Source organism: Sinocyclocheilus grahami, unplaced genomic scaffold, assembly GCF_001515645.1.
Source record: "Sinocyclocheilus grahami isolate Dianchi unplaced genomic scaffold, SAMN03320097.WGS_v1.1 scaffold1305.1, whole genome shotgun sequence".
Lineage (NCBI taxonomy): Eukaryota > Metazoa > Chordata > Actinopteri > Cypriniformes > Cyprinidae > Sinocyclocheilus > Sinocyclocheilus grahami.
This window is the reverse complement of record NW_015506484.1, coordinates 2,011-22,078: the sequence shown is the minus strand read 5'-3', so window position 1 is coordinate 22,078 and position 20,068 is coordinate 2,011. Positions and strand designations below refer to the sequence as shown.

Genomic DNA, 20,068 nt, shown 5'->3' with positions numbered 1-20,068 from the left:
TGTGTAAGAGTAAAGATTTGTATATGGTGTAAGAAACAAACCACTTGTAGAAAAATGAATGGGAGAAATCATAGTGCTAAATATGTCAGTTGTAAGAATTTAAGTCCTGCCTTTTCTGTTTAAAGAGCCATTCAGTATATAACAGCTATACTTTACTGCCTCCACAGTAAATAACTCTGCAGGACATTACCAAGATGGTCACCAATGAACTGACCTGCGCTAAAAAGGACTTTGGTAAGAGTCTTTCACTGTGAATGTGTAGATCAGTGATCCTCAAATCTGGCTCGCAGGATCCACTTTCCTGCAGAGTTTAGCTCCAACCCTAATCGAACAACTATACCTGTGATTTTCTAATGATCTGGAAGATATTGATTAGCAAACTCAGGTGTTTGATTAGGGTTAGAGCTAAACTCTGCAGGAAAGTGGATCTCGCGAGCCAGATTTGAGGATCACTGGTGTAGATGAAGACAGGCCATGTTGAGTCCATCTGTATGTGTCTGTGCATGTCTGGGGGATGCTTATCTGAACTTTGAATGGCTCCTCAAGCTTGCAGAGCTCATAAGCAAGACTCTTGAAAAACACACGTGAGCAAGTACCTGTGAATCACACGTGCTTTATGTGGGAATCTAACTGTGCACGGATGGATTTGATGATGCTAGGTCATGGATCACAGGGCACAGCTGGATCAAAAGGGATCAAAAGGTGTATTTCAGTGCATTGATCTATCAGAGGCAAGAAACACAGCGGTAGGTGAAATGTGGCTGAACCACCTGTAACTCATTTATGTTAAGTCAAAATGGAATTTTAATTTGATGTGAGCATGATATTGATGAGTCTCATATGATATTAATGATCGCTGATGTTTTTTTTTCAACCACTATTTAAGACTTAAAGGGATACTCCACCCCAAAATGAAGATTTTGTCATTAATCACTTACCCCCATGTCGTTCCAAACCCCTAAAAGCTTCGTTCGTCTTCGGAACACAATTTAAGATATTTTGGATGAAAACCGGGAGGCTTGTGACTGTCCGATTGACTGCCAAGTAAATTACACTGTCAATGTCCAGAAAAGTATAAAAGACATCGTCAGAATAATCCATCTGCCATCAGTAGATTAACTGTAACGTTATGAAGCGTTTTGTTGAATAAAGTCGTTATTTTAGTTTTCTTCGTGTACAAAAAGTATTTTCGTTGCTTCATAACGTTACGGTTGAACCACTGATGCCAGATGGACTGTTCTGACGATGTCTTTTATACTTTTCTGGACATTGACAGTGTAATTTACTTAGCAGTCAATGGGACAGTCACAAGCCTCCCGGTTTTCATCCAAAATATCTTAAATTGTGTTCCGAAGACGAACAAAGATTTTAGGGGTTTGGAACGACATGGGGGTAAGTGATTAATGACAAAATGTTAATTTTGGGGTGGAGTATCCCTTTAAGATTTTTTTAGGGTCTTACCCTATCTGCAAACAGGAAGGAGGCAAGTGCGTGTAAGTTTGTTTTGGATTGGAACATCATCAGACTTTTTTCAGTATCCTGAATGATGATGCCTATTTAAGTTTTATTATATTCTATCAAATGAAGGAAGGTTTGGAAATTGTCTAGTGTTTTATAGCACCTCTGCTGAAGCTTAACATCTCAGTGAGTGTGACTCACAGGCTTCATTACCACACAAAGACAGGCCTGTTGAGAGACCAAGCGGACACTTGAAATAATGAGACAGATCGTTTAACGCTGCGTCTTTCATTTCAAGCAATCTGCCTTTCGAAAGCTGCTGACCTTGATTGCTAAGCATTGGCAACGACTAGAATGACTGCACTCAAAAACTACTGTTGTAACAAAAGCCAATGAGAAACCTGTCCCCATGTCACATGATCTCTTACAAGTGACAGCATATAAAGAGTGTATATTAATATATAAAGGACGAACAGGCAGGGAAAAACCTAAATAATCAGCATTTATCAGAGTTTAGTCTCACGAGTTTTTCAACTTTTCCATTGGTAAATTCAGTTAGTTGACGACAGTTCACAAACTGTTGCCAGTGGTTTATACCAAGGTTTAAAACAAGCCAGCCCTTTGGTTGTCAAGTGTGGCATTCAGCCCACATGTGAATCCCCAGATAACACAAGTATAAATCATACTCTCAGTTAAGTTGTCTGGCACTGCACACACTTTACCGAGCAAGAGTTCACGATCACTTACTGTATACATCATTGTAGCAAATGTCCAAACAGTGTCTTATCTTCAGACTAGACTAAAAAGCAGGGAGAACTTCTAGAACAGATGGATGATGGTGAGAATTAAGGGAGGGGTGACTCAAAGTGCTGGGCTGACTTGGGAAAGTGAGAAGAGCAGCTGATGGAGTCGGCTCCCCAATGTGCCCATGTGATTAACACTGTCAAACCCTGATGACATCAGTGGAAGCTTTGGCTTTGTGATTTGCTTATTGTGTGGAATTGTTCAAGCATAATTGGAGGACTCAGAGTGACCTTCAACAGAGCCATTTGATGAGTCCAAGATTCAGTTCCTGGACTCAGCGAATGGCTCATTCCTATTTTTGTGTGTAACTGTAGATAATGGTACTTAAACTTTGGGCTACAAAACTTGAACTTGCTATTTGGGAGAGTTTGTGGTACCAAAGCAAATTGGAAAGCAAGACTTACCACCATCTTGTTAAGAGACACCCAACAGTCTGAAGGGAAGTCCTGCAACATGGGCACCAAGAACTGCAGACAGCCATCCCAGTGGCACAAAAGCAGCATCATGCCAATCAGATTGAAGATGCGCATCACCGCACTGGCCAGGTCATAGGTCATGTGAAAGATCTGTCAGTCAAGATAAGAGAAGCATTACATTTAGCAGAAGGGAAGGGCTCTCTAGGACAATCCGGATCAAATTATCAGAACTCTGAAACAGAGACACAGGTAATCCATCTTCTCATATTGAATTTTTGGAGGGATTCCCTTGACAAGGTACTGTTTCAAAAACTTTTTGACCTGAAGATTATCTGTGACCTCTAGATTTGTGAATACGAGCACACATATTAAAACACATAAAAAAAAGGTTTGCCAAAGCTTTATGCAATGAGTACAGTACATCCTACAAACTTCATCCTGTCAGATTAGATTCAATGCAGAACATGTCTGTGAATGATGAAAGTAATGTGCCAAGCTGATACAATGTTCTTCCTGGCAGGACTGGAAGAAAGACTGGAGAGGGGAGAATGTCTCTTAGAGACAGCCATGTGTGCAGTTTGTTTGTGGTTACAAAGTGAAGAGGACAGGACAGCTATTAGAGAGCAATCTGGAGTCAGTCCAGGATAATGCCTTGTGTGGTTGTGCAAGACTGTGTCAACACTTTCTTCCCATACCAGAAACAAAGTTTGTCACACCTGAGAAAAGTCAAGTGCTCCAAATAGCAACTAGGCCAAAATCAGAGATAGAAGAAGACAAGCAGAGACACTAGCTGGCATGGGTTGTCTTTCTAGCTTGAGAAGCAGCAGCACATGGCAGCAGCGCAGGATCTGAGACGATGCAAAACACAAAACTGACTAGAGACTAATATTTGAAGAGAAGCATCATACCTGGAGCTCTTCAACGGTCGGTAGTTAGAGCTGTTTGTTTAGTATATCATTGTTGCTGTGCAGTTCTTGAAAGTCTCTTTAATCAGGGTCACTGGTCTCAAAGCAATGTGGAAGCGCTTATGGGTCTCATGGCACCACCATTTGAACTTGTTGAAATTAATGATCCATACTAAATATAAATACTCTGTTGTCTTCTGTCATGCATACTTACTGTTGTAAGGAGATTGTCAAACATCAGCAGACCAATGTCCTCATGAAAACACTGGCTTGTGCAATCTTTACTTGTGTCTGTAAAATATGATCACCAGGCATGATTTTTAATGCTTTTAGTTTCCACTCTGCAGAATTTAATGTATGCACATTATGACAAGTACTTTAGCAGACTGAATTTCTTTCAGGAATTTTATTCAGTGCCCAACTACAAATATAATTTTTTTGAATATCTGTTTTTGTTACCATAGAAATGCATCAATTAATATATCAATCTAAACATTTTGATTTCTTTGTGTTTTAGTTAACATACAGTTATGTATAAGCTGTATGATCTTAGCATTTACAATGTTTCATTAAATTATAACTGGTCAATATAGACTGAACATCTAAATATTTTGCTTTAGGTTTGTAGTTTATTTGTGTTTTAGCAAGATTTTGATTAGCCTGATAGCTTAGCATAGCATTCACTATTAGCTTGTAGTCTTTTTAACTAACCATTTTGCTTGCTTTTTTAAAATTACATTGCTGTTTGAACGCTAACTAGCCTGATAGCTTAGCATGTCTGAACAAAATAAAAAATGGTCAATCTAAAAATGTTGCTTCGTTTGAGTTTTTATTTTCTTTGTGTTTTAGCAAGATAACAACTGGCCTAATAGCGTAACATAGCATTCACCACTTGTTAACTCTTAATAAAATTAACCATGGTTTTTCAACAAATAATCCAAAAAAACTATGTTTTTCAATGCAACAAATTGACCATGGTTTTACTACACTAACCATAGTTTAACCATGGTATTTCTAGTAAAACTGTAGTTATACAAATAAACATCAATACAGCAAAAAAACATGGGGTCACACTTTATTTTAAGGTCCAGTTCTCGCTATTAACAAACCATTAACTATGACTTTTTCCTCAATAAACTTGTATTTTGCTGCTTATTAATAGTTAGTAAGGTAGTTAAGTTTAGGTATTGGATAGGACTAGGGATGTAGAATATGCTAATGCACAATATGTGCTTTATAAGTACTAATAAATAGCCAATATGTTGATAATAGGCATGATAATAAGCAATTAGATAATAGCGAGAATTGGAACCTATATTAAAGTGTTACCAACCATGGTTACTACACGTTTACTATAATAAAACCATGGTTAATTTTCTACACTCTACACTCTTCTTAGCAAAGGGTTAACAATAAAAGCCTTTTGATTAGCTAACACACATTATGATCATGCTACTGTGGCTAATAAAATGCTTGTCTTCTTGACATGTTTACATGCGGTGCAATATTAGGGTAATGGTAGGGTTACCATATGGGCCATTTTTACGGGACGCACCCTTGCCAGGATTTCTATATTGCCTAAAATATCCAGGTTTTAGCTGTTGCACTGTGCAGATTGATCGTTGTATGACATTATTTCACAAGAGCTATAGAAAGCAGAGCAGACGGCTCTTTATGCTTTCAAATAGCTCTCACTGTACTTTGGCATCATATAATGATCGGGGCGCAGCTTCAAGTTGAAAGAACGAACGAACAAACAAACAAATACGTGCATGTATTTGCATTGCTTTGATCATTCTCACCTTCTCACGCGCGACACGCCACCATGATTGGTCGATTATGTACAATACCTGCATGTTATTGGTCAAACTACTTTGGATGTTTTAGGCAATATAAAAATCCTGGCCAGGACAAGTCCTGTATAAATGGCACATATGGCCACCCTAGGTAATGGGCAAAAACTAAGTGTGCTGTTGGGGTTTTTCTAGCAGTTTATGCCTTTTCCCTGATAAAGGAACACAGTTTAAGCATTTACATGACCTACACGTTATCGGGTTATCATGCTGACTTACAAATGGGTTTCACAACTTGGTCATATCTTTCAGGAGGTCTAACTCATGCTTTGTCCCTGCCTGAGTAATCAAGAGCTATAAGGGGGCCAAACAGTGTGAAGTGGATGTGGCACTGCTGTGCAAGGTTGATTCAGTAATTGAGGGCCATGCCTGGCTCACATTACTACTATGTAATCAGCAGCATAATTGTCCCATTTAGTGGTGAAAAGAACCCAGAAATCTGAATCATCAGTCAGCTCAACCACAGGCAAACGGTCACATTTCTGTCACTCTGAACAGCTGGCTCTCTATGTAATCATCTGAAATGTTCCCAATGTTGGTCATCGTTTTAATGGTAATGCACTGAACTGTTTTTACAATTGTGGTCAGTCAGTTGCTGTTATTAATGTTTTTGATGGTTAATTACTCCAGGCTACGTTGATTAGCCTGTGCACATAATTAGTCACCCACAACAAAACACCTAGAAGGCAGCATTGGAAATCAGTGAAAAGCACCATTGATCACATTCTGCCTCTCGCAATTACAAACAAGAAAAGTGACGTCAATAGGTAAATAAACATTTGGGCTATGTTTGGGATAGAATACTAACTAACTAATTAGAATATAGCTGCGGTATATCGTATTTTTACTGTGCACAGTATGCAAATTTACTGTTTGCACAGAATGTTTGAATGGCCAACTATATTTGCCAAAATCATTATTATTATAATTTATTATGCGGAAGACTGTATCCCACAAGTCAATGTGCTCGGACTTCTGTTTTCAGTGTAAAAAATGAACCATATATCATATATTTATGAGATTAAAGTCAATGTCTTTAGCACTGTTAGTTACAAGAACGTTGCAACATAACATCTGTTGCGATTTTCAGCATATTTCTTGAGTTATTATTTTGACACCAAGTACTCTGATAAAGACAATGTGTGCGAAATATGTTTCGCTGACTTGGCTTGGACCAAGTGACTTGGATTTATCAACTGTTTAATGTTATTTTCAGTCATCCCATGAACGAAAATGTCTTACATTGGAGAAGTCAGCAAGATAAAAGTTAGTAGTATTCAAATGGCGACCACCATCAGGCAACCTACTCAGCGAAAAAAGTGTTTCCGTTTCTACCTGCATCACAATTCAGAAGATCCTGTCTGACTTCAACAATGAAGACGAACAGCAACGGCACTCATCTTACCTCTTCCCATTGATGGATGTAACGAATCAGTCTGGATAGTCTAAGAAGTCGCAGTAAACTGAGGATCTTGGTGAAACGCACAATCCGCAACGCTCTGGCCGTCTTGTAAACCTCAGAGTCAATGCCTTTCTCTACGATGAAAAAGATATAATCCACTGGGATGGACGAGACAAAGTCCACCACAAACCATGTCTTCAGGTACGTCTTCTTGATCTTTTCAGGGTCCAGTATTATCTCAGTGTTGTCTTCATAGACTATGCCTGTGCGGAAGTTCAGTACCAGGTCCATGAGGAAGAACGTGTCGGACACAACGTTGAAGATAATCCAAGGGGTGGTGGTTTCCTCCTTAAAGAAGGTGATGCCCACAGGAATGATAATCAAGTTGCCCACCATAAACATTAGCATTGTGAAATCCCAGTAGAACCTGTGTGGAGAATGAAAGGAATGTGAAAGAACCGGTACGTGAATTAATTTACAGGACATGTGCTTAAATGCATGCGCAAAATGCCACAGAAATGTATAAATTATTTTATTTTAGTTACAGACTACACTTATATGACACTAACAATAGGCATCTCAGTGTATCTCAAACAAAATGTGTGGTATAAAATATATTGACATTTGAGAACATCACAGCACTCAAGGTAAGTGTGGATAAATGAATGATTTAGCTTATTATTATATTAATGAGGATTTTTTGTAACTATTCTCATTTTTGTAGCAATATGTTGGTCTACCATGCTTTTTAAATGCATTTGGAATAAAAGGCACACCCTTACAATAAAAAAAAAGAAAGAGATTCAGTCTTCATGCGTTCGTTGAGACCGGGATACTCCCTATAAATAACCCTAGCCTCAACAAACACGCTGCATGCACACGAGAGGAGAGGCGATATGGGTGTAATAAAACAGCATTCGTTTGATATAGTGTCTGTTGGTTGAGATCAATATTGTGAAATATTGTACCAATTAATAATAGTTACCTCAACCTATGCAAGGTCATCACAAGGACGTTGAGAAATGAATACATGGAACAAAGCAGGATGAAAGCTTATTTTTGAGATCTTGAGAAGGTGAATTAAGGTTTACATGCACATTAAGATCTAAGAAGCTTCTCTTAAGGTGTATCAGTGATTTATTGATTATGTGTGGCGACATGACTGCTGAGCTGTCTGTGGTACTGAAAGCAAAACTTCTGAAAAGATCATAACTGAGCTTTCTCAAGCAAACAATGCCGCTGTAGCTGCTGTGTTCTAATAATAATATGAGCTCCATCACATAAAGCTCTCTTCGCATTTAAATGCAGTGCTCAGTTCGTCTTCTCTCTGAAAACAATAATAGATCACCCACCGGTCTGCACTGCTAGCTTGAACAAATGCATAATATATTTTCTTTTTTTTTCATGCATGCACAGAAAAAAAAGGTGCATGAATGCACATTAACACAATGACCAGAATGCGTAAAAGCATGGATGAGGCATTGCAACCTCATAATGATGCTGATCTTTGGGGGGAAAAAGGAATCTTTTCTTTTATGAGACCACTTGGCTTTTATTATATATCTAAAATATTTAATTAAACTTTGAACTGAGTATCTTACATAAGAGAATGCCTTCTTATTTCTTTCTTATTCTTATAATAATAATAATTATTATTATTATTGACATTATTATGGATCTATTTCAGTAGCAACCATGTGTACTATCAAGAGAGCAAGCACACTTTTGTTTTGTATTTTCATTTGCTTAAATTTGTTTTATAATCATTTATAATCATTAGTCCTTTATATAGTTTCATTTAATTGTGTATTTTTTATGTTGTTATACTTTATATTAATTGTCATTTTAAATATTAATTTTTGGTATTGTTGTTTAATGTCATGATTGTGGGGTTTCAATGTTATATAATTATTATTATTATTAATTCATTTTTTATTGTATTCATTATTTTTATTAAAATCATTTAATTTAGTAGGTTTTTATGACACATGATACTGAACAGTACTTTTTAATTATTGTTTTATTGTTTTTATGTATTTGTTGTTTTATTTTATGACTGATACTCTTATTCTCTCATAATGACTGGCTATTACATAAAAAGTTATTGTTTGCATAAAATGAGTTGTTTCCTGTTGAATGCGCAGTGGTGTACTAACACTATTGAGTGTTATTCTTTGGAGACCCACCAAATGATTGTGAAAAATACTGGTCAAACCAATTATGGGCCTGTCTTTAATCAAAAGTGCATTAGCTACTGCTTAAATTGAAGTAACGATCTTGTATATTAGCCTTTGTTGGAAGTTACTTGATATAAAATGAACCTGTTTGTCCGTGTATTTGAGGAACACCCTCTTGGCTCTGTGTCCTGAGAGATGATGAAGCACAGACCACAGAGGAGACTATATGATTCAAAGTGTTTGCTGGGAGAACAACAAACAACCCATTGAACTATATCATTGAGCTATAGTACTAAACAAGCACTCCACTTTTTAATCACAGCTAAAAATCAGTGGTAAAGCTCCTATAGGAATGTTTTATTCCCACTGTTTTGATAGCATTTCATTCCAGACTTTATCCTGAGAGACTGTGAGGGGATCATTTCTGAAATTTGAAGGAAGTGTCCAGTCTAAATTTCCCTTTGCAGTTTATCCAGCTTTTGCACAAGAGGATTTCCATAAATGTTCTGGTAAATTACACACACCTGATGACGTGAAACAGCTTTAGTGAAGCTGCTGCTGGTGTAAGTTGGCCATCAATGATTAATCTCAGTTTACTAAAAAATCTAATTACCGTAATGTGAGGTCCTAATCCTTACTACGAATTATAATTAGTATTGTGCATTGTGTGTGTTTGATATTCAGGCCTATGAGTTGTTCCATGGAAAGGGTGCCTTTTGTTTCCCTCATCAGCATACGTGTGAATAATGACTCAAAGAAAATGCCAACCGGTACAACTGGAGTTTTTGTAAAACATCTAGAAAAATGTAATACGTTTATTTTTTATTAAATTCAATTGTATTTTTATAGTTTTATTGTATTGCATTGTATTTATTTAAATGAAAACTTGTATTTTGTACTTATCCTCTATTTTCTGTTTATTTTGTGTCAACTCTGTTACCCCAACCCCTTCAATTAAAATCAATTTCTTTTTTAATTTGTCATATCTAATAATTATGTGCCACCTTGTTTGTTAATCACGTCATCTTAAAATGTACATTTGTCAGCAGGGGACATCTGAAATAGTCAACCCTGTTACTGTGATTTGTACAGTAAACATGATATTTAATATTTGATGAAATATCATCATTATAGTCTCCTTTTAATAATTCACATGATGGTACAACCTAGAGCACAAAGGCTAAACAACCTATAAAATGTCAACTCTGTTACTTTTTTATTTAATGACAAAGGTATAAATACGTGCCTCCTTGTTTGTAAATCACCTAATCATAAAATGTTACATTTGTCTCTAGGGGACGATCGTAAATAGTCAACCCCGTTACCATGATCTTGTACAGTTAATTACTGAACACTGAATATTTGTGAATGAATTAAAAAAAATCAGCATTAATGTACCGTATATTCATAATAAACACCTTGTAAAAGTTTTAAGACCTTGGCTAAATGGCTAAAATATTTGTAAAATAAATGAATAAAAATATCAGCATTAAATTCTCTTTCTAATAAACACCTTGTAGTGCACTGACTAAACAAACGTTAAAATGTCATCTCTGTTACTGTTTTTTAAAGGCATAATGGTATCATAAGTAAGTGCCTCCTTGTTTGTTTGTTCATTTATCTAAAAATGTTTGTAAGTAGGGGTCGATCTTAAACAGTCAACCCTGTTACCATAATTTTGTACAGTAAACATCTGATTACTGAACACTACATATTTGTGAATGAATACAAAATCAGCATTAATGTATATTCATAATAAACACCTTGTGTTAAGACCTTGGCTAAATGGCTAAACAACTCTGTTACTTTTTTAAAAAGTACATTTATTTATTTACTTGATATGTGATTTTAATGCAATTTACTCGAACAAAATGTTATATATTTTATGATAAAGTAGTTGTTTGTTGTATGTTTGTTTATACCAGAAAAGACACACATTTTTTATTGTATTCAAACATGAGCACTTGCAACAAGGTATTGAGTCTCCACTGGTGTCACTCCATCATGCCTACCTGAAATCACTGTACGGATGAATAATCCAATTGCCAGCGGATTTGACTCGCTCCTGCTCCTTCTCCACTGCCTTTTGACTCCCAAACATACGCAGTGAGAATTTGTTGACCCCCGGCTGTAGCATGGAGCTAAACTGCCTCTGCATGTAAGTTTGATTGTCCCTGGCTTCCGCATCATCTGCCGTGATCTGGCCATCCTCAGACTTGGGAAAGCTGACAGAACTGCCCGGCTGCTGCTGCTGGTTCGAGGTCGGTCCGTGGGCCGCTGGAGCGCTGGAGAAGGAAACTCTGGAGTCCTTCTCAGCGGGAGGAGCAGCGGCGGTCGGGGCAGGAGTGACCGAGCCGTCCATGCTGGAGGTGCTGGAGTGACATGCAGATGCTGGGAAGCCTCCACCTGTCTGCTTCTCCTGCTTGGAGAGGGTTGAGGACAAGCTCTCGTCTCTTCGGCAGTCTCCGTTGATTACGCATCTCATTCCGGTGCCATCCTCGCCGTCAAACCCGCTCTTGTCGCTGGAAACATCTCCGTGGCAGAGGAGCGCGGTGGATTCCGTGCTGCGTCCAGAGGAGACGGAGGCGAAGTCCTTGTTGTAGGAGATCCTGCTCGCCGCTGCTGTTGCTCCCCCTCCTGGCGTCACATTCTTCATCTTGGAGGAAGAGTCAAGGTTGTCGCCCCTGCGAGTCTCTTTGTGGTCTTCATCGCCATCCTCCGCTTCGTCCATGACGGCGTTGCTTTGAGATGAATCCTGACGCAGAGCCAGATTGCGAAAGCAGTTGCCCACAGTCCTTTACTACGCGTCCTAATGTCACCTAACAACTACACCAGTCGGGTTGCTATAGCTGCACTCGTTCACACCCTTACCTGTACTAAACCACCACAAGCTCTGTGTTCAGATAATGAATGGAGTCAGGAATATGTCATGGATAAATGAGTATCATCTGGAAAATAGGCCGAGATGCGCTATATTATGCGAGTCTCGGTGTTATGCAAATGTAGGTTAGTGGTGTGTAATAGGCTAGTATGTTTGAGGATTCATTATCCAGTTTCACATTTCTTAACATGGTGATTTAGTAAATAAGGATACCTGAAATGAACGAACGAAACGGAAAAAAAATCTAATTTGAATCCTCCATGTTAGAATTTGGGAAACAATTATAACAATTACGCGAACAGCAAATGACACACTGTACTAGCACTTGGTCCTTAAGGGTTAGGCAGGAGGAACCCTAAAAGTCAACATTAGAAACTACATTATCAACTTTAAAATAAGCTTGTTTGACATTATTAAACAGAAAATTGTTAGCCTGACAAAATCAAGTGGCATTTGACCATCCACATGGAATAGTGCACTTAAATGTGCAGCGACGACATGAGTACTGCACATAAAAGTTGTTCATTTAAATTTCAATAATTAAAACTAGCATGTACAATAAAGCGGCTAAACATTAAGGCTTACAGAAAGGGAAACGACTGCTGTCATAAAAACTTGATTCAGCGAGCTATTTGTATACACTAAACATGGTTAAATTCTCATGCGGCTGAACGGTGATTCAATTACACTCGGTAGATGTTTCGGAAAGTTGCGGTGTGTACACTCGTGAGGAACAGTGAAAGAAACTAGAAAGACGGAGGGAAAAAATCCTTCCCACATTAAGAGATTCACTATACACACACTACAGCAAGAATACAATCATGCAGTTTCCCCCCTCCCCCCCAAAACACATTTTAAAAACATCAGCTGGCAGCACAAAATGGATAGGAATAAAAGGAAAAGGAGACCAATTATTATCTCAAGACGTTTACACTCAAGCAGAAGGGTAAGAACTCGCAGGATGCACTATAATGTGCTACTCAGCAACTCAATTCTCCATTTATCTTCAACAGTAGTCATCAGGACACCTGAGAGGAATAATAAAAAATAAAAAACTATAAATATATTTATATTATAAAAATACAAAATACATTTTTTTAATAAATACATTTAAAATAATATATTATTGTTTATATTACACTCGAAGGGAAAAAAATAGAACAAAAGTCACTATTTTTTAAGTAATAAACTACAATTTAAAAAATGTTAAATTATAAATTGTACAGAATTGCAAATGTTATTTGTTTCTATTTTTTAAATATTCAAGTTTAAATATTTCATTACTGTTTATATTAAATAGAATTACATAAATCAACTTTTTCTACAGTTTATATTATACAAGTCCACAGTATAAAAGATACACATTAAAAATAGTAGTAATAAATATTGAACATTATATATTATTATTATTCCTTTTATTATATTTAATGCACGTTTTATATTCTATTATATAATTTTTAATTATAAACTGTATAGAATTATAAGCTGTAATATTGTTTCGATTTATTTTTAAAAACATTTAAATGATCACATATTTCAATACTCTTTATATTAAATGCATAAATATTTTTTTACTACAGTGTATTTATACATGTCTACAATATAAAAGATACACATTAAAAATAAACAGTTGTAATAGTAATTAATATGAGATCACATTTATTATGGTTTATAATATATATATATAAAGTGTATAAAATATAGAACATTAATGTTCCATAAATGGTTTTGTATATTCAATATTAAAAAAATATTATATTCAATTTGCAAATAAGATTTAAAGAATCATATTTCACCTTTTCTCCCTTCTCAGTTGGAGTTCCTTTGCCGGACATTTTTGTCTTTGTGGTTTGTAGCAGCATTGCTCTTCCTGAAAAACACAGTGGCACGTCAGTTCCCTCTTTGATGTGCATATGAATTTCCTGAGCTAGAAGCACATCTAGGGCTACTGTCTAGACTTCAACATGGCCTTGAAGTTCCTTTGAGAAAAAAACTGCCCAAATCACTTCTGCACTTCAACAATATCTCAGCACAAATAATACAAAACACTTACAGTGGTGCAGATCCTGAGTCATCATCTACAGGAACACATGAAAAGAAAAAATAGTTAAACACTCATTTTGACAAATGTACACTACAGTCTATTTGAACTGTTACAGTAGCAGTCTAAAATCTAGTGTGACAGCCTCAAGACAGTGAGAACCGTAAGTTTAAAAGCAGAGCACCTTAATGAGTAATGCGATTTGGTGACTGGAAAATCTTGATAATCTTAATTCAGTTATTTCTACTGCTAAATCTGTACACATCAACTAAACACCGCTATCAATGTTTTCACAGCATTACTAATAATGATTCATGCAGAACAATGCATTTACATCAACCATGCAGTCCATGTTGGATTGAAAGGATATGTTTAGTGGTTTTCAACCCAAGAACAAACGTTTGCAATCAAATATCATTTGTTTGTAGCACAACCTCACCTACAGATGTAGTAGAGAGAAAAACATTGTTCCTTTTCTGCATCAATCATGGTGAAGGCTCTCAAACAGCATTATATCACATTTCTAAACACGTTATGAACCGTATTTCTTCTACTCAAACCGGTTTCGGAACGGTCATAATACAGAGGAACGCAGAAACAGAAACATTAAAATACTGATTCTTCTCGGAGTGAACCGATTGAAATTTTTTTCTTCATTTTCAAGCCCTGATTAGTAGTAGTAAACAAGTTGAATATATTGTAGCAATTCTAATAATACAACTATTAGTACTATAATTATAAATTATTAGAATATAAAAAATATAGTATTCGATATTTTATGTAATATAGTACTTGACAATAAGCTGAATAACAGTAATTATATTAATTACTACCACTATAACAGTTAAATTACCAACAATAATTACTTTATTATTAGTAGTAAACAAGTTGAATATATTGTAGCAATTCTATTAATACAACTAATAACACTATAATGATAATTATAAATTATTAGAAGTTGTCACAACAGGTTGAATATAATATTGTAATAGACTTGTGCCGGTATTCGGTAATGCGATATCACGATAATGAACATGCACGATATTGTCATCATGTGCACTTCAAAATACTGAGAATAATTAATTTTTCAGAATTCTGAATGCATTTTAAGAATACTTTTCCCCTCAACTGGTCACACAATGCACAACACCAGTGAAAGACGCATGCGCACTCGAATGTAAACAAGCACAGGTGAGAAGTGCATGGCAGAACACGCACTGGATGAAAGCGCACTTTCACTCTCTTACAGCAGATGGCGCTAAACAGCAGAAACAGCAGCTGCACTACTTTCGGTTTCTTGGATTTGAGATTTTAGTCTTTGCAACTTCACAGATCTTCTTTATGCACCAAGAGCTTGTAACACTCCAAAGAGAAAGAAATTTTAAATCGCATCATATGACCCCTTTAAATAATTTAATAGCCATTTAGATTGCTATGGTGTTCATCACAGCGCCAAATACTTAAATATTTAGACTTAATAGGCCATTTATTTTCAAACTTTTTTGCATTTTAATCTGGACTACGACATGCCCTAGACATTGTTTGAAAGTGTTTTAATTCTTTATTGTTTGGTCACACTTTACATTAGGGCTTTATTGTTAACATTAGTTAATTCATTAGTTAAACTGCTAATGAAAAATTCTTCTAAACATTCATTAATCTTAGGTAATTCCAATATTTAATAGCATGTTAAAATCAAAAGTTGCAACTGTGTTAGTTCATGTTAGCTCATTAAATAGTTGTATTTAACATTAATAACTTGTATAGCAAATGTAGCTATTGCTAATTGTTAACGTTAATGCATTAACTAAGGTTAACTAATGAGATCTTATTGTAAAGTGTTACCTATTGGTCTTTATAATTCTTTTGCACTTTAACCTTTGTCTTTGCCTATAATAACTAACATAACTACTAGCAGTACTATATTATTATTATTAATTTTATTAAGTATTGTACTATTAAATATAGTATTACACAACCATAACAATTGTAAATGTCATAATGTCTCCATCGCCTCAGTGGAAAGGCTTGAAAGCTTCAAGTTGATCTTTTAGTTTTGAGTTTTTGAACTACAAAAGTCTTGTCATGCAATAAACGGATAGACGCTACAGCTAGGTTAATAAATGTTCATAATGCCAAGTGTCATTTAACACACCTTTAAAACCTTATCCAACCCTCAAATCGCATGGCCAGGGGTGTATTCCAGAAAGGAGTTTTCGGTTTCAGAACAGCTGAACAGAGTTAGTTCAAACCACTGAGTAGGATGACTCACTGAGTGCACCACGACTATGAAAAGCCATGATCAATGGAGCCCCGAAATTATGATTCACCATGGCAACAGCTCCCGCCAAAGAGACTTCCGCATACTACGGAATACGTCACTTTAATTCTAAATCAATGTTATCAGAGGTGAAAACTGGCAGAAAGGTAATTTATTGAACGAATATTCATTTTCATGGTATCCCACAGATAAAAAAAGGAAAACAATGTGGCAGCAGAAAAAATTAAACAAAAACAATTAAATCAGGTAAATCTTCAAGCGTGAAATGGGTGTAGGCTAACGTTACATGACTTTACAAATATTTCGGCATATATCTTGCACTACCCTTCCATCTGGCATCCTTCCATTCCATACAGTAGCCTAATCAGCTTCATTTTCAGAAGGTGAGAATGTGTGTGTAATCAATGCATCCAACCACACTGGAAATCTTAAAGGAAATTCTAATTATTAGGTTACTTATGGTGCTTTTCCACTGCATAGTACGGCTCGGTACGGTTCCCTTTTGGGGGGGGGTTTCACTGGGTACAGTACCTGGTACTTTTTTTTAGTACCACCTCAGTTGAGGTTCCAAGTGAACCGTACCGTTACCAAAACGTGACGTGAAAACTCTGCTGATCATGGATTGGCCGGAGAGAATCGTCACTACCTGCGTCACTGAACTTGCGACACAAATACAACAGAACCGCTAGATTTAAATCAGCACAGCCAGCGAAGTATCGAACGCAACTGTTTTGAACGAGCGCACCTTTTTTAACAACCAAAAAGTGGCTTTTGTTGTCTGTTGAGGAAGTACAGAAGTTCCTCTCGTTGATAGCAGAGGAGCGGATCCAGCGAGAGCTTGATGGGGCGACGCGGAATGAAAAAGTTTTTCAGGAGTCACGGCAATAGAGGCAGTGCAACTATAACGACATGTGAATAATCCCGCCCACTCTAAAGCGGTACTGAACTGCAGTGGAAACGCAAACCGAGCCGAGTCATACCATGCAGTGGAAAACCGCCATTAGAGGTCGCAACAAGATGTTATCAAGTGAACGCCATTTATGATACCGTTCAAATAAATATGCATGTGGATATGGCAGATAAATAAATTAAATCAAATCCTCTCCTGATGTAAATGTAACTCCCCGCGAATTAATGCTGCAGCCACCTCATCTACAGGATCCAGTGTAAAAAGACATGCCGTTTGTCGTCACATTTACAGTGTCTGCATGATGAAAATGCAAGTGGTGCGGTGAGAAAAATATTCTGGTTTCCATTAAGAACCCCACTGGCAGATAATTTCCCCCAGGAAACAAGACTAAATATTGTATTTTATTTTTTTACATAGAAAATGCATCATGATTTAAGAATTTTTAGATATTTGTACTTGAAATAAGGAAAACATCTCAGCAATAAAAGCATTTTTGCAGAATGAATGAATGAATTCAAACATCACTTACGCTTTAAAAAGGGGGAGGAGACCGAAAGAAACTCTGGGTTTACCGAAGAAAACCTGCTCCTGACCAGGTTAGGTTCACAGAGTAAGTTACTATGGTAACTTAACGAGAGGTTTAAGTTTTGTCTTTTATTGGAACCGAAAACACTGAGTTTCCATTTTCTGGGGTTAACAAACTCAGATTCCAACAAAACCCACTTTCTGTAATACACCCCAGGTACCAATCTCATGTTATTACAACAAGCTTTATTTACCTTTTCACTGTCATCTTCACTGAGCTTATACCAACTCCAGTCAGTAGGCAGGGGGTATCCATGGCTCACACATATTAGGACAGCCTTGTCTTTCTCATTAGCATTTTCAGAGTGTTTGTAGGCCACTACATGTGGGATAACTTACAGGAAAAGTGTAATTATGGGCGAGTACAACAATATACCTGAAAAATGCATGTAATGCATGATGGATAACAGATGCAGTAATCTGTCAGTCAAACTTTCTTACCTTTAACTTCAATGGTCGCATTAACCTCAGGTTCTGTTTGGAAGACACATGCATATAGTCCAGCAGAGTGGTAATCAATCTTTTTAATTCTGCCACAGAAAGAAAAACAAGCAATGAGATTTTATATGCCAATCCCTCGATATAACAACAGCACCGTAGCAATAAAGGTGGAGGGTAGGACAATACAAGTAAAGGAAATTTGAAATATAAAAGTAAACAGCTTTTCAAATACGCCGCTCAGGCATCCCCATGGATATTTTTCCGACCCAGCAGTTCTAATGGGAATTAGGGTCAGTGAACGTGGAGCGCCTGTGAACGTGGAGTCAAATTGGCTTTTAAATCACGCTACTGCTGCTAACAACCCCATTGCACAAACTGAGCAGCTGCATTATACTTAATAGACCTGTAAACACTAAATCTGAGAAACTTATACTGAAATTAGAGAGCTATATTTCACTCTTCTTTAGTGATACAATCATTTACATAAAGTTGAGGAACATACTCGTGTTCAATGAAAGCTTTTCCAGTGGTTGACTCTGACTTGTCAATGGTCTTGCCATTATGGGTCCAATAGTAGCCTTTGATGGGAGAAAAAGGGTTGGTAAGGTTGCAGCTGAGTGTTGCAGAGGTCTGGTTCTGGTCGTTCACCACCTCTGGTTTGGTCGTGATGGCTGCATCTGTCAAGGCATAAAAGTAGCAAAAGTTACACAAACATCAACTTTCATAACATTAAGACTCTTTAACAGAAAAAACTAAAAAAAACTAAAACAAGTGCTCACTGCTGAAAATGACTCTACCAACCTCTGGATTTGATGTGGCACTGTAAAAAAAAATTACATTTTTGGACACATGATGGAACGGAACGGAACATTGCTGTCCGGATGTTCACCACAACGTGTGCTGTAAGGCACATTGTGCTCTATCAAAGGAGAAGTGAAGGTACATTTGGGCTACTGGGAAACATTGAGTGAGAAGTTTGTAATGAAAACGAATGGGAAGAGGAAACAAAATAAGCCAACCAGCAACTGGTTTGGAGACCATGAGCTTATGAAAATCTATTGTGGAAAGAACTAGTTTTTCTCTAAGACCACCAGAAGGGTTAAGCCACACATCTAAAGAGCTTTTTAGATGTTTACTGAAAGCAAGCCACGTTAATGAGACATAAGAGCCCTTTTTCAGAAATAAAGGCCAATTAGTGCGTTTAACACCTTCTGACCGGCAGTAACATTAACCGATCAATGCCATTTCTTTAAAAGGTTCAACTTCATCTCAAGCTCTAGACAGTGATATGCTCAGAGGGCATCAGATTACTATGAAAGAACAGATGGCGCTAATGTAGTCATGTGACCTGGTCTCTGGTCAAAGGAAAAAAAGGAAGGAGGAGGGCAAGGCAAGGGAGAGTCTGAATCTACAGGACTTCCTCCTATACGCTAGTGGAGACGTTGAGATACCACAACGTAACTCACGTTCAAACACTATAATGTTCGCTTGTGAGCGAATCCACTTGACTTTGGGTGGGGTCCTGAGGTCATTGCGGTCGGGGTCGTTTGAAGCACGGCACTCATAAACACCCGTGTCGTTGAGTGTTAAGTTGGTGAGGATGAGTGTGCTGGTGGCGTGGTTGATATAGGTGGCATTGATGTGTACGCTATCCTCTCTCGCGCCGTCAAACAGCTGAGTGACCGTTTCAATCGGCTCTTCACCCTCAATGAACCACCACTGAACTTCGGGGATGGGGTTCCCTATGACCTCGCAATCCAGCTCGGCACGGTCTTCTATGAGTTTCATTTGAGACAAGGGCGATTTTATGAAGCCCGCTGGACATTTTGATGGGTGATTTGGGTTTAGGGTGGACAGTTCATTGAGATGATATGAATAATGATTAGCAGACAGGCAGGCAAAGAAGAAAAGAAA

At 37.2% G+C, this 20,068-nt stretch overlaps 2 protein-coding genes across 2 annotated transcripts in view; both read right to left on the bottom strand.

Annotated features, from left to right (window-relative positions):
- Positions 1-11,881, bottom strand: part of LOC107569045 (potassium/sodium hyperpolarization-activated cyclic nucleotide-gated channel 2-like) — a 36,152-nt gene extending 24,271 nt beyond the window's left edge. The window contains exons 1-3 of the mRNA XM_016255045.1: positions 11,028-11,881; positions 6,842-7,265; positions 2,667-2,828 (exon numbers count right to left, since the gene is read on the bottom strand). Coding sequence (XP_016110531.1) covers positions 2,667-2,828; positions 6,842-7,265; positions 11,028-11,746 — 1,305 coding nt within the window. The 5' untranslated portion in view covers positions 11,747-11,881. The remainder of the gene's footprint in view (positions 1-2,666; positions 2,829-6,841; positions 7,266-11,027) is intronic.
- Positions 11,882-12,155: 274 nt separating this feature from the next.
- LOC107569034 (basigin-like) lies at positions 12,156-20,062 on the bottom strand (the record flags this gene model as incomplete). Its single annotated transcript, XM_016255033.1, has 8 exons — positions 12,156-12,924; positions 13,693-13,766; positions 13,950-13,974; positions 14,054-14,069; positions 17,683-18,047; positions 18,155-18,243; positions 18,657-18,831; positions 19,621-20,062. Coding segments are annotated over 7 exons (1,173 nt in total), but the record flags the coding sequence as incomplete, so codon positions are not given.
- Between the last annotated feature and the right edge of the window lie 6 nt (positions 20,063-20,068).